The sequence below is a fragment of the Pseudophryne corroboree genome, chromosome 1 (genome assembly GCF_028390025.1).
Source record: "Pseudophryne corroboree isolate aPseCor3 chromosome 1, aPseCor3.hap2, whole genome shotgun sequence".
NCBI lineage: Eukaryota > Metazoa > Chordata > Amphibia > Anura > Myobatrachidae > Pseudophryne > Pseudophryne corroboree.
The window spans coordinates 712,551,229-712,566,238 of NC_086444.1; the positions used below are offsets into that span (position 1 = coordinate 712,551,229).

General features: G+C 49.2%; 1 protein-coding gene across 2 annotated transcripts in view; it reads right to left on the reverse strand.

Annotated features, from left to right (window-relative positions):
- Positions 1-15,010, reverse strand: part of SEMA6B (semaphorin 6B) — a 536,302-nt gene that overhangs the window by 424,059 nt on the left and 97,233 nt on the right. For both annotated transcript variants that reach the window (XM_063915087.1, XM_063915079.1), the window contains exons 3-4: positions 14,202-14,322; positions 13,961-14,018 (exon numbers count right to left, since the gene is read on the reverse strand). In XM_063915087.1, coding sequence (XP_063771157.1) covers positions 13,961-14,018; positions 14,202-14,322 — 179 coding nt within the window. The remainder of the gene's footprint in view (positions 1-13,960; positions 14,019-14,201; positions 14,323-15,010) is intronic.

Genomic DNA, 15,010 nt, shown 5'->3' on the forward strand with positions numbered 1-15,010 from the left:
GTGCCACTTGAGGCACAAAAGGGGGCTGACTATGCAGCACTCCCTTAACAAAAGTCCGAACTTCAGGCAGTGAAGCCAATTCTATTTTGGAATAAAATCGATAGAGCCGAAATCTGGACCTTCATGGAACCCAATTTTAGGCCCATAGTCACCTCTGACTGTAGGAAGTGCAGAAATCGACCTAGCTGAAATTTCTCCTTTGGGGCCTTCCTGGCCTCACAGCAAGCAACATATTTCCACCATATGCGGTGATAATGGTTTGCGTTCACTTCTTTCCTAGCTTTAAATAGCGTAGGGATAACTTCCTCCGGAATGCCCTTTTCCTTCAGGATCCGGCGTTCAACCGCCATACCGTCAAACGCAGCCGCCGTACGTCTTGGAACAGACAGGCCCCCTGCTGCCGCAGGTACTGTCTGAGCGGCAGAGGCCATGGGTCCTCTGAGATCATTTCTTGGAGTTCTGGTTACCAAGCTCTTCTTGGCTAACCCGGAACAATGAGTATAGTTCTTACTCCTCTCCTTCTTATTATTCTCATTACCCTGGGTAAGAGAGGCAGAGAAGGGAACACATACACCGACTGGTACACCCACGGTGTTACCAGAGCGTCCACAGCTATCGCCTGAGGGTCCCTTGACCTGGCGCAATATCTTTGTAGCTTTTTGTTGAGACGGGACGCCATCATGTCCACCTGTGGCCTTTCCCAACGGTGTACAATCATTTGGAAAACTTCTGGATGAAGTCCCCACTCTCCCGGGGGGAGGTCGTGTCTTCTGAGAAAGTCTGCTTCTCAGTTGTCCACTCCGGGAATGAACACTGCTGACAGTGCTAACACATGATTTTCCGCCCATCGGAGAATCCTTGTGGCTTCTGCCATCGCCATCCTGCTTCTTGTGCCGCCCTGTCGGTTTACATGAGCGACCGCCGTGATGTTGTCTCACTGGATCAGCACCGGCCGGTGTTGAAGCAGGGGTCTAGCCTGACTTAGGGCATTGTAAACGGCCCTTAGTTCCCGAATATTTATGTGTAGGGAAGTTTCCTGACTTTTCCATAGCCTTGGAAGTTTCTTCCCTGTGTGACTGCCCCCCAGCCTCGAAGGCTGGCATCCGTGGTCACCAGGACCCAGTCCTGTATGCCGAATCTGCGGCTCCCTAGAAGATGAGCACTCTGCAGCCACCACAACAGCGACACCCTGGCCCTTGGAGACAGGGTTATCCGCCGATGCATCTGAAGATGCGACCCGGACCACTTGTCCAACAGATCCCACTGGAAAATCCTTGCATGGGACCTGGCGAATGGAATTTCTTCGTAAGAAGCTACCATCCTTCCCAGGGCTCGCGTGCATTGATGCACCGACACCTGTATACGTATTAGGAGGTCTCTGTCTAGAGACGACAACTCCTTGGACTTCTCCTCCGGGAGAAACCCTTTTTATCCTGTTCTGTGTCCAGAACCATACCCAGGAACAGTAGATGCGTCGTAGGAACCAGCTGCGACTTTGGAATATTCAGGATCCAGCCGTGCTGTTGTAGCACTTCCCAAGATAGTGCTACTCCGCCGAACAACTGCTCCCTGGACCTCGCCTTTATAAGGAGATCGTCCAAGTACGGGATAATTATTTCGGCCATTACCTTGGTAAATACCTCGGTGCCGGGGACAGACCAACGGCAACGTCTGGAATTGGTAATGACAATCCTGTACCACAATTTTGAGGTACTCCTGGTGAAGAGGGTAAATAGGGACATGCAGGTAAGCATCCTTGATGTCCAGTGATACCATGAAATTCTCCAGGCTTGCAATAATCGCCCTGAGTGATTCCATTTTGAACTTGAACCTTCGTATATAAGTGTTCAAGGCTTTCAATTTTAGAATGGGTCTCACCGAACCGTCTGGTTTCGGTACCACAACATTTTGGAATAGTAACCCCGGCCTTGTTGAAGGAGGGGTACCTTGATTTCACCTGCTGGAAGTACAGCTTGTGAATTGCCGCCAGTACTACCTTTCTCCGAGGGCAGCAGGCAAGGCTGATGTGAGGTAACGGCGAGGGGGAGTCGCCTCGAACTCCAGCCTGTATCCCTGTGATACTATTTGCAGAACCTAGGGATCCACCTGTGGGCAAGCCCACTGGTCCCTGAAGTTCCCGAGACGCGCCCCTACCGCACCTGTCTCCACCTGTGGAGCCCCAACGTCATGCGGTGGACTCAGAGGAAGCGGGGGAAGATTTTTGATCCTGGGAACTGGCTGCTGGTGCAGCTTTTTCCTTCTTCCCTTGTCTCTGTGCAGAAAGGAAGCGCCTTTGACCCGCTTGCTTTTCTGAAGCCGAAAGGACTGTACCTGAAAATACAGTGCTTTCTTAGGCTGTGAGGAAACCTGAGGTAAAAAAATTTCTTCCCAGCTGTTGCTGTGGATACGAGGTCCCAGAGACCATCCCCAAACAATTCCTCACCCTTATAAGGCAGAATCTCCATGTGCCTTTTATAGGCAGCATCACCTGTCCACTGCCGGGTTTCTAATACCCTCCTGGCAGAATGGACATTGCATTAATTCTGGATGCCAGCCGGCAAATATCCCTCTGTGCATCCTTTATATCTAAGACGACGTCTTTAATATGCTCTATGTTAGCAAACTATTATCCCTGTCTTAGAGTATTAATATTATCTGACTGGGTATCAGACCACGCTGCAGCAGCACTATTTATGCTGAGGCAATTGCAGGTCTCAGTATATAACCTGAGTGTGTATATACAGACTTCAGGATAGCCTCCTGCTTTTTATCAGCAGGCTCCTTCAAGGTGGCCGTATCCTAAGACGGCAGTGCCACCTTTTTTGACAAACGTGTGAGCGCCTTATCCACCCTAAGGGATATCTCCCAACGTGACCTATCCTCTGGCGGGAAAGGGTACGCCATCAGTAACTTTTTAGAAATTACCAGTTTCTTATCGGGGGAACCCACGCTACTTTACACACTTCATTCATTCATCTGATGGGGGAACAAAACACTGGCTGCTTTTTCTCCCCAAAAATAAAACCCCTTTTATGTGGTACTTGGGTTCATGTCAGAAATGCGTAACACATTTTTCATTGCCGAGATCATGTAACGGATGTTCCTAGTGGATTGTGTATATGTCTCAACCTCGTCGACACTGGAGTCAGACTCCGTGTCGACATCTGTGTCTGCCATCTGAGGTAACGGGCGCTTTTTTGAGCCCCTGATGGCCTTTGAGACGCCTGGGCAGGCGCGGGCTGAGAAGCCGGCTGTCCCACAGCTGTTTTACGTCATCCAGCCTTCTATGTAAGGAGTTGACATTGTCGGTTAATACCTTCCACCTATCCATCCACTCTGGTGTCGGCCCCACAGGGGGCGACATCCCATTTATCGGCCTCTGCTCCACCTCCACATAACCTTCCTCATCCCACATGTCGACACAGCCGTATCGACACACAGCACACACACAGGGAATGCTCTGACTGAGGACAGGACCCCACAAAGTCCTTTGGGGAGACAGAGAGAGAGTATGCCAGCACACACCAGAGCGCTATATAATGCAGGGATTAACACTATAACTGAGTGATTTTTCCCAATAGCTGCTTGTATACACAATATTGAGCCTAAATTTAGTGCCCCCCCTCTCTTTTTAACCCTTTGAGCCTGAAAACTACAGGGGAGAGCCTGGGGAGCTGTCTTCCAGCTGCACTGTGAAGAGAAAATGGCGCCAGTGTGCTGAGGGAGATAGCTCCGCCCCTTTTTCGCTGACTTTTCTCCCGCTTTTTTATGGATTCTGGCAGGGGTATTTATCACATATATAGCCTCTGGGGCTATATATTGTGATGATTTTGCCAGGCAAGGTGTTTATATTGCCGCTCAGGGCGCCCCCCCCCCCCCCCCAGCGCCCTGCACCCATCAGTGACCGGAGTGTGAGGTGTGCATGAGGAGCAATGGCGCACAGCTGCAGTGCTGTGCGCTACCTTGGTGAAGACTGAAGTCTTCTGCCGCCGATTTTCCGGAACACTTCTTCCTTCTGGCTCTGTAAGGGGGCCGGCGGCGCGGCTCCGGGACCGAACATCAATGGCCGGTTCCATGCGGTTGATCCCTCTGGAGCTAATGGTGTCCAGTAGCCTAAGAAGCCCAAGCTACCACCAGTTAGGTAGGTTCGCTTCTTCTCCCCTTAGTCCCTCGCTGCAGTGAGTCTGTTGCCAGCAGATCTCACTGTAAAATAAAAAACCTAAAATATACTTTCTTTCTAGGAGCTCAGGAGAGCCCCTAGTGTGCATCCAGCTCAGCCGGGCACAAGAATCTAACTGAGGTCTGGAGGAGGGTCTTAGTGGGAGGAGCCAGTGCACACCAGGTAGTCCTAAAGCTTTCTTTAGTTGTGCCCAGTCTCCTGCGGAGCCGCTAATCCCCATGGTCCTTACGCAGTCCCAGCATCCACTTAGGACGTCAGAGAAAATACAGTATCGTAGACCAGTGAATCTCAATAATTTTCAACCTGGGTATTCGCTGGCAGCCCTTTTGCACTATTTGGGGGCTCAACATTTGCAGAGCAAATTTATTTCATTTGTATTTTATCAATATTTAGACACTACTATACTGTCCATAAAAGCAATAAATATGCTATAAAATAAGAATTTACTCACCGGTAATTCTATTTCTCGTAGTCCGTAATGGATGCTGGGAACTCCGTAAGGACCATGGGGAATAGACGGGCTCCGCAGCAGACTGGGCACTCTAAAAGAAAGATTAGGTACTATCTGGTGTGCACTGGCTCCTCCCTCTATGCCCCTCCTCCAGACCTCAGTTAAGGAAACTGTGCCCGGAAGAGCTGACACAACAAGGAAAGGATTTGGAATCCAGGGTAAGACTCATACCAGCCACACCAATCACACCGTACAACTTGTGATAACCAAACCCAGTTAACAGTATGAACAATAACTGAGCCTCATTAAACGGATGGCTCATAACAATAACCCTTTAGTTAAGCAATAACTATATACATGTATTGCAGAGAGTCCGCACTTGGGACGGGCGCCCAGCATCCACTACGGACTACGAGAAATAGAATTACCGGTGAGTAAATTCTTATTTTCTCTGACGTCCTAGTGGATGCTGGGAACTCCGTAAGGACCATGGGGATTATACCAAAGCTCCCAAACGGGCGGGAGAGTGCGGATGACTCTGCAGCACCGAATGAGCAAAGGCAAGGTCCTCCTCAGCCAGGGTATCAAACCTGTAGAACTTAGCAAATGTGTTTGAACCCGACCAAGTAGCAGCTCGGCAAAGCTGTAAAGCCGAGACCCCTCGGGCAGCCGCCCAAGAAGAGCCCACCTTCCATGTGGAATGGGCTTTTACTGATTTAGGATGCAGCAATCCTGCCGCAGAATGAGCTTGCTGAATCGTGTTACAGATCCAGCGCGCAATAGTTTGCTTAGAAGCAGGAGCACCCAGCTTGTTGGGTGCATGCAGGATAAACAGCGAGTCAGTTTTCCTGACTCCAGCCGTCCTGGCTACATAGATTTTCAAAGCCCTGACTACATCTAGTAACTTGGAGTCCTCCAAGTCCCGAGTAGCCGCAGGCACCACAATAGGTTGGTTCAAGTGAAACGCTGATACCACCTTAGGGAGAAATTGGGGACGAGTCCTCAATTCTGCCCTGTCCATATGGAAGATCAGATAAGGGCTTTTACATGACAAAGCCGCCAATTCTGACACACGCCTAGCCGAAGCTAAGGCCAATAGCATGACCACTTTCCACGTGAGGTATTTTAGCTCCACGGTCTTAAGTGGCTCAAACCAGTGGGATTTCAGGAAATCCAACACAACGTTAAGATCCCAAGGTGCCACTGGAGGCACAAAAGGGGGCTGAATATGCAGCACCCCCTTAACAAACGTCTGAACTTCAGGCAGTGAAGCCAGTTCTTTTTAAAAGAAAATAGATAGGGCCGAAATCTGGACCTTAATGGATCCTAATTTTAGGCCCATAGTCACTCCTGACTGTAGGAAGTGCAGGAATCGACCCAGCTGGAATTCCTCTGTAGGGGCCTTCCTGGCCTCACACCAAGCAACATATTTTCGCCATATACGGTGATAATGTTGTGCCGTCACGTCTTTCCTAGCCTTTATCAGCGTAGGAATCACTTCATCTGGAATGCCCTTTTCCGTTAGTATCCGCCGTTCAACCGCCATGCCGTCAAACGCAGCCGCGTTAAGTCTTGGAACAGACAGGGCCCCTGTCTGAGAGGCAGAGGCCATGGGTCCTCTGAGATCATTTCTTGTAGTTCTGGGTACCAAGTTCTTCTTGGCCAATCCGGAACGATGAGTATAGTTCTTACTCCTCTCTTTCTTACTATCCTCAGTACCTTGGGTATGAGAGGAAGAGGAGGGAACACATAAACCGACTGGTACACCCACGGTGTCACTAGTGCGTCCACAGCTATCGCCTGAGGGTCCCTTGACCTGGCGCAATATTTTTTTAGCTTTTTGTTGAGGCGGGACGCCATCATGTCCACCTGTGGCCGTTCCCAACGGTTTACAATCTGCGTGAAGACTTCTGGATGAAGTCCCCACTCTCCCGAGTGGAGGTCGTGCCTGCTGAGGAAGTCTGCTTCCCAGTTGTCTACTCCCGGAATGAACACTGCTGACAGTGCTAGCATGTGATTCTCCGCCCATCGGAGAATCCTTGTGGCTTCTGCCATTGCCATCCTGCTTCTTGTGCCGCCCTGTCGGTTTACATGGGCGACCGCCGTGATGTTGTCTGATTGAATCAGCACTGGTTGGTTTTGAAGCAGGGGCTCTGCTTGACTCAGGGCGTTGTAAATGGCCCTTAGTTCCAGTATATTTATGTGTAGTGAAGTCTCCTGACTTGACCACTGTCCTTGGAAGTTCCTTCCCTGAGTGACTGCCCCCCATCCTCGGAGGCTTGCATCCGTGGTCACCAGGACCCAGTCCTGTATGCCGAATCTGCGGCCCTCGAGAAGATGAGCACTCTGCAGCCACCACAGCAGAGACACCCTGGCTCTTGGGGACAGGGTGATCAACCGATGCATCTGAAGATGCGATCCGGACCATTTGTCTAACAGATCCCACTGAAAGATCCTTGCATGGAACCTGCCGAAGGGAATTGCTTCGTAAGAATCCACCATCTTTCCTAGGACTCGCGTGCAGTGATGCACCGACACCTGTTTTGGTTTCAGGAGGTCCCTGACCAGAGATGACAATTCCTGGGCCTTCTCCACCGGGAGAAACACCTTCTTCTGTTCTGTGTCCAGAATCATGCCCAGGAAGGGCAGACGCGTCGTAGGAATCAGCTGCGACTTTGGGATATTCAGAATCCAGCCGTGCTGTTGCAACACTTCCCGAGAGAGTGCTACGCTGACTAACAACTGCTCTCTGGACCTCGCCTTTATAAGGAGATCGTCCAAGTACGGAATAATTATAACTCCCTTCTTCCGAAGGAGTATCATCATTTCGGCCATTACCTTGGTAAATACTCTCGGTGCCGTGGACAGACCAAACGGCAACGTCTGGAATTGGTAATGACAATCCTGTACCACAAACCTGAGGTACTCCTGGTGAGGTGGGTAAATGGGGACATGCAAGTAAGCATCCTTGATGTCCAGCGACACCAAAAAATCCCCCTCTTCCAGGCTTGCAATAACCGCCCTGAGCGATTCCATTTTGAACTTGAACTTCCTTATATAAGTGTTCAAGGATTTTAAATGCAGAATGGGTCTCACCGAACCGTCTGGTTTCGGTACCACAAACATTGTGGAATAGTAACCCCGTCCCTGTTGAAGGAGGGGAACCTTGATTATCAGCTAATGGAGGTACAGCTTGTGAATTGCCGCCAGTACTACCTCCCTTTCCCTGGGAGCAGCTGGCAAGGCTGATTTGAGGTAACGTCGAGGGGGAGTCGCCTCGAACTCCAGCTTGTATCCCTGAGATACAATTTGTACAGCCCAGAGATCCACTTGTGAGCGAACCCACTGGTTGCTGAAGTTTCGGAGACGCGCCCCCACCGCACCCGGCTCCGCCTGTGGAGCCCCAGCGTCATGCGGTGGACTTAGAGGAAGCGGGGGAGGATTTTTGTTCCTGGGAACTGGCTGCCTGGTGCAGCTTCTTTCCTCTACCCCTGCCTCTGGGCAGAAAGGATGCGCCTCTGATCCGCTTGCCTTTCTGAGGCCGAAAGGACTGTACATGATAATATGGTGCTTTCTTAGGCTGTGAGGGAACCTGAGGTAAAAAAGTTGACTTCCCGGCTGTTGCCGTGGATACGAGGTCCGAGAGACCGTCCCCAAACAATTCCTCACCCTTAGAATCAGCATCACCTGTCCACTGCCGAGTCCATAATACTCTCCAGGCAGAAATGGACATTGCATTAATTCTAGATGCCAGCAGGCAAATGTCCCTCTGTGCATCTTGCATATATAAGACAACGTCTTTTATATGTTCTATGGTTAGCAAAATAGTATCCCTGTCGAGGGAATCAATGTTGTCTGACAGGGTATCCGACCATGCGACTGCAGCACTACACATCCATGCTGAAGCAATAGCAGGTCTCAGTATAGTACCTGAGTGTGTATACACAGACTTCAGGATAGCCTCCTGCTTTCTATCCGCAGGCTCCTTTAAGGCGGCCGTATCCTGAGACGGCAGTGCCACCTTTTTTGATAAGCGTGTGAGCGCCTTGTCCACCCTAGGGGATGTTTCCCCACGTAACCTGTCCGTTGGCGGGAAAGGGTACGCCATCAGAAACCTCTTAGAAATCACTAGTTTCTTATCGGGGGAACTCCACGCTTCCTCACACAATTCATTTAATTCATCAGATGGGGGAAAAGTCACTGGCTGCTTTTTCTCCCCAAACATAATACCCTTCTTGGTAGTAACCGGGTTAATATCAGAAATGTGCAATACATTTTTCATTGCAGTAATCATGCATCGGATGGCTTTTGTAGACTGTGCATTTGTCTCGTCCTCATCTACACTGGAGTCAGACTCCGTGTCGACATCTGTGTCTACCATCTGAGCTAGCGGGCGTTTATGAGCCCCTGATGGCCTCTGAGACGCCTGGGCAGGCGCGTGCTGAGATCCCGGCTGTCCCAAGGCTGCTGCGTCATCGAACCTTTTATGTAAGGAGTTGACACTGTCTGTTAAGACCTTCCACATATCCATCTAATCCGGTGTCGGCCCCGTCGGGGGCGACACCACACTTATCTGCCCTTGCTCCGCCTCCACGTAACCCTCCTCATCAAACATGTCGACACAGCCGTACCGACACACCGCACACACAGACAGGGAATGCTCTGACTGAGGACAGGACCCCACAAAGTCCTTTGGGGAGACAGAGAGAGAGTATGCCAGCACACACCACAGCGCTATATAACACAGGGATTTACACTATAATGAGTGATTTTTCCCAATAGCTGCTTAATATATATTATTTGACCCTAAATTTATGTGCCCCCCCCTCTCTTTTTTACCCTTCTTGTATCAGGAATACTGCAGGGGAGAGCCTGGGGAGCTGCTTCCAGCAGAACTGTGAAGGAAAAATGGCGCTGGTGTGCTGAGGAAGAAGGCCCCGCCCCCTCAGCGGCGGGCTTCTCCCTGCAGTTTCTGACTGAAAAATGGCGGGGGTTTTACACATATACAGTCACAGACTGTATTATGTGTATTTTTATGCCAAAAGGTATTTTATTGCTGCCCAGGGCGCCCCCCCACCCCCAGCGCCCTGCACCCTACAGTGACCGGAGTGTGTGGTGTGCAGTGGGAGCAATGGCGCACAGCTGCAGTGCTGTGCGCTACCTTAATGAAGACCGGAGTCTTCTGCCGCCGATTTCATCTCCATCTCTTCTGTCTTCTGGCTCTGCAAGGGGGACGGCGGCGCGGCTCCGGGAACGGACGATCGAGGTCAGGCCCTGTGTTTGAACCCTCTGGAGCTAATGGTGTCCAGTAGCCTAAGAAGCACAAGCAAAGGCGTCACCAGGTGTGGTGACACCCGGTGCGCACCCCTGATGTACTGCCGCGATCGCTGCAAAAAGGGGGCGTGGTCTTACAGCTAGGGGGCGTGGCTTCGCGGGGATACTGGTATCGTCACTCTGGGGGCGTGCCCAGCATCTCCGGAGATGCTGGGCTTCCCCCAGAGACGGTCTCAGTGTGCTGTCGGCTCCTCTGCTATGACAGGAGCCGGGTGCTGTAGCGGAATTTCACACTGCAGCACCTGGCTCCTGTCACTACGGAGGAGCTGACATTTGGTGTCACCCCCTCCAGGTGTCACACCCGGGTGCGGGCCGCACCCCCCGCACCCGCCTTGTGACGCCACTGAGCACAAGCTAGCTGCACGCAGGTAGGTTTGCTTCTCTCCCCTCAGTCCCTCGTAGCAGTGAGTCTGTTGCCAGCAGATCTCACTGAAAATAAAAAACCTAACAAATACTTTCTTTCTAGCAAGCTCAGGAGAGCCCACTAGGAGCACCCAGCTCTGGCCGGGCACAGATTCTAACTGAGGTCTGGAGGAGGGGCATAGAGGGAGGAGCCAGTGCACACCAGATAGTACCTAATCTTTCTTTTAGAGTGCCCAGTCTCCTGCGGAGCCCGTCTATTCCCCATGGTCCTTACGGAGTTCCCAGCATCCACTAGGACGTCAGAAAAACAAGATTTATTTTTAAAGATAATACAATAAATTGTAAATATTACAAAGTCAAAAATAATACACAAAAAACTGCAGTCCATATCTGCTATCTTAGAATATTTTTAAAGCTACAGTATGTTATGTTCTAAAAGTTACAGGGATACACAGGTAAACATATTATTATTATTGTTATTTTATTTATATAGCACTTTTCACCATAAGGATTCAAAGCACTTTACAGAAATCATGATCATAATGCAGAGGTTTAACTTTACAGGAAATACTGAAAACAATGGACAGGGTTGTTGCAGCAATATTGGATCATAAACTCCAAGGATTTATCCTACCCACAGAAGTACCAGGCAAATTAATGGACACATTACATTGGTTACACTGGGCAGAATAGGCAATGACTGGAAGAGATGACACATAGTGGGCATAGCCAGATTAAAGGGGGGATGCAGGGCACACTGTACCCTGCCCCCCCCCCCCCCCCCACCCCCACCCCTTCCCCGGCCAGGGCACACTGACATCACTAGCTTTCCCTCTTATGCAACAGCAGAACCAGACAGCCAGAATGCAGTACAGTATGTAATGCAGGCAGAGACACAGGAGTATCAGATTTCATGAGCTATTAACGGGGTCCCCAACTAGAGAACGGATAGGAGGGTGGAGAGAGCTGTGACACAGGGTGGGATCCCTGTTTCACTTACAGATCTCTCCACACCTGGGTGTCTGAGTCCTGTGTAATTTGTTATCTAATGAATGTCTAGAGAAAGACACACACACATACACACAGAGTCCTCCTGAGTCGTGTCCCAGTGTGTAAGTAGTGCAGATGCTGCTGCTATTTTTGCATGTGACAATATAAATTATAGATTTTATTTTTCTATGTGTATTTTAAGGTTGTTTAAGTTGTCTTTGTTCAACTATAAGTACATTTTATGAAATAGTTGTCTTTCAATTTGGTGGAGCTATAAACAGTAGCCAGGCAATATTAAACTATTAGTTTAAATCTAATATACATCATTGGGCTAAATTTAATATACACAATCCATACATCCCAACATGACCCATTCCAGGAGGGACAAAATTCTTACGTTATGATTACAAGCACCAGTGATGAAACACCTTTCTTATCAATTAAATAGTTCAACACAGGTGACTACAATCATATATTAAGAGGGAAATCCATGTAAAGAGCATTGTTTCTCTCCTGGAATAGGTCATGTTGGGAGGTATGCACATTCTTATATACACCCCCTCCTTCCACTTGGGCCCCCCTGTCTAAAGTTCCCCGGGCACCCCCAAGGCTTAATCCGGCCCTGATAGTGGGGAAGCAACAAAATACAAAAGCAGAATGCAGGATACTTACAAAATCCTCAGTTCCATGCATACAAAAGTATCAGGTGATGCAGCCATCTTGGGTACATTGTATAGGTTATAATGTATGAGATGTGCAATATAAGTAAATCAGAAACTTATGGTTAGTAGTAGGGCTGCTGCTACTCGGGTCCAGATTAACAATGCGGTGGATGGAGCAGCAACTCCTGGCCTCCCATCACAATAGATCCACAGTATCTGCTATGCTGCTGTACACAGGATAGATAGATAGATAGATAGATAGATAGATAGATAGATAGATAGATAGATAGATAGATAGATAGATAGATAGATAGATGTAAAGTAAAAAACATGGGTACTCACCAACTTGTGGACTCTATCTATCTATCTATCTACCTACACACCAGCTTTTGCAGTACCACCTCAGTCTGCCCCTGTCTTTGCCACCCCCATGGTCTGTGCAGCCTCATAGCTTCTCTATTAGCACCGCCTTCTGCACCCTCCTGTGCATATCATGCACATTTTGCCAGGAGCGGCAGGGACTACCCAGCAGCTCGCTCCCAGAGTACTGCCCAAGTCTCAAGCATGACGAGAGCATCACACTCCCAAAATGTGCCCAATAGGAGGCATGGTCTTGCACGGTATGAAACTACGCCATGAAAGTTCCTACTCTGTCCTCCCCAGTGTTGGGAGATTTATGCTAAGCAACATTTTTCTTTTTGTCATCTTGTGGTCACAAAAGGGCTTCCCTTTGTCCATAGACTCTCACTTTACACTATTAATACACAACTTATGCAGACAACATCCCCACAACACTGGCCACACCTCCCATATCACTAACAACATCCCTGTGGCGCTGGGCACACCCCCAATGGCACACAATAGGCCAGTCATACATTTCAGCCCCAGGTCCACATGGACCATTATCTGGCACTGTCACTACCCCCGTGCAGGGGAGAGGAGACAGCAAGCCACCAGCTCCAGGTCCTGGCACCTGTGCAATAGATCAGGCAGGTTCCAGGACCGACGCATGCACAGAAGCCGCTGTTTGACTGCGCATGCGCAAAAACCCGGCTTCTATGGACTGCATCGGTAGCAGCCCATATAAAATGAATCAGATTGGGCTACGCGGCCTACGCCATAGGACTGCATCTGGCTTCACTGACACTAAGCTGGGCGGTGGATTTTACCTTCTGGGCTGCAGTTATGCAGCACATAGGTAAAATCCGCCACTGGTGACAAGTTCTGTCATTAGTTACCAGGGTCAGAAAAGATCTGGATTTCAGTAAAGCCAGTTAATCTCGTCTATGCAGGAAGCACCAGTGATCATGGTTGATGTATCAAGCAGTGAAAAGAGGGCAGAAGATGCCCACACCAACCAATAAAAATTCAGGTAACATTTATCAAGTACATAATAACCTGGATGCCTCCACCCCTCACCCCACCATCACAGAAGATATTTTAGTTTGAGAGCCAGTGTTACAAACCATGCATTTTGGGGGTCATTCCGAGTTGATAGCTCGCTAGCAGTTTTTAGCAGCCGTGCAAACGCATAGTCGCTGCCCATTGGGGAGTGTATTTTCGCTTTGCAGAAGTGCGAACGCTTGTGCAGCAGAGCGCCTGCAAAATCTTTTTGTGCAAAACAAGACCAGCCCTGTAGTTACTCTTCTTGGATGGCTTTTGATGTCACACACCCGCCCAGCCACGCCTGCGTTTTTTCTGCCATGCCTGCGTTTTACCAAACACTCCCTGAAAACGGTCAGTTGCCACCCAGAAACGCCCACTTCCTGTCAATCTCCTTGTGATCGGCTGTGCGTTTGGAATCGTCGCTAGAGCCTGTGCAAAACCACAAAGGACTCTGTACCTGTACGACGCGCGTGCGCATTGCAGTGCATACGCATGCGCAGATTAGCCATTTTTTTCACTGATCGCTACGCAGCGAACAACGGTAGCTTTCGATCAACTTGGAATGACTCCCTTTGTTCTGTATTCTCTACTCACCTTTTGGTATTTCAACTCTAAACTGTGGGAGTCCAGCAGAATTTGATAGAGCGTATCCCTGCAAGTACAGACAATTGCATTGACATTGCTGCTATCACTAATAAATCAAACAGTATTTTGCTTGGTTAAATGTATAATTATAATGACAGAAATTATTGAAGGAATTACTATAAAGAAAAATACTAAAGGAATAAAACAAAGTTATTAAAGCAACAACAACACTACTATGTCACTAGCTCACCTGTCCCCAATGTACAGCGTCCGGTTCACCTTTAGAGTCCTTTGGATGTTTAGATGTTCTCTTTCCTTTTCTGGAATTCTGCTCGGACCATTCCCTATGAATATAGGATATGTCCGGAGGTCTGAGAGAAGCAGAATAAAAAGGGGCAGTGAAAAACAGTAGGGATAAAGCAACAGAAAAAACAACAGGGTGAGACATAGGGGCTATTCAGAGTTGGTTGCAGATTTTGCTTTCGCAGCAAAATCTGCAACCATATACTCACATGCTGAGGGCTGCCCAGCACAGGGCAAGGCAGCATGACTGGCGCCAAGCCATGATGCGTTCGCAATTTAATTGTGAACGCATCGAATAAAGGACAACCCTTGCCTGCACAGCCTGGCTGCATAAGGCAGGGGCACATCTGCCATGTTTCCATATGAAGGAAATGCAGGCGACGTCATAAGCTGGCCCCGAAAACGGCATGACATGCCTGTGTTTCCCAATCTCCTTCCCCCCAAACACCGCGTCGTCGCTACCAGACAACCATCGCCTGTCAATCCCTATCTCCACCTCTCTATAGAACTTTAAACGGGCTCTTAAGACCCACGTCTTTACCAAACCCAGTCAAATCTCATCCTAGCCCTCTATCCCATGCTCGGTCTACCCCATCTGTGTCACCCCTGTCTGTCTGCCCCTCCCCTTTAGAATGTAAGCTCTCACAAGTAGGGACCTCTTCCGTCATATGCTTATCCTTTACTTACTAATCCTCAACTGCCCAAATCCTGTGGTTTTCAGCCACCTTGTTACTTATTTCAGTGTTGTCTGATGTA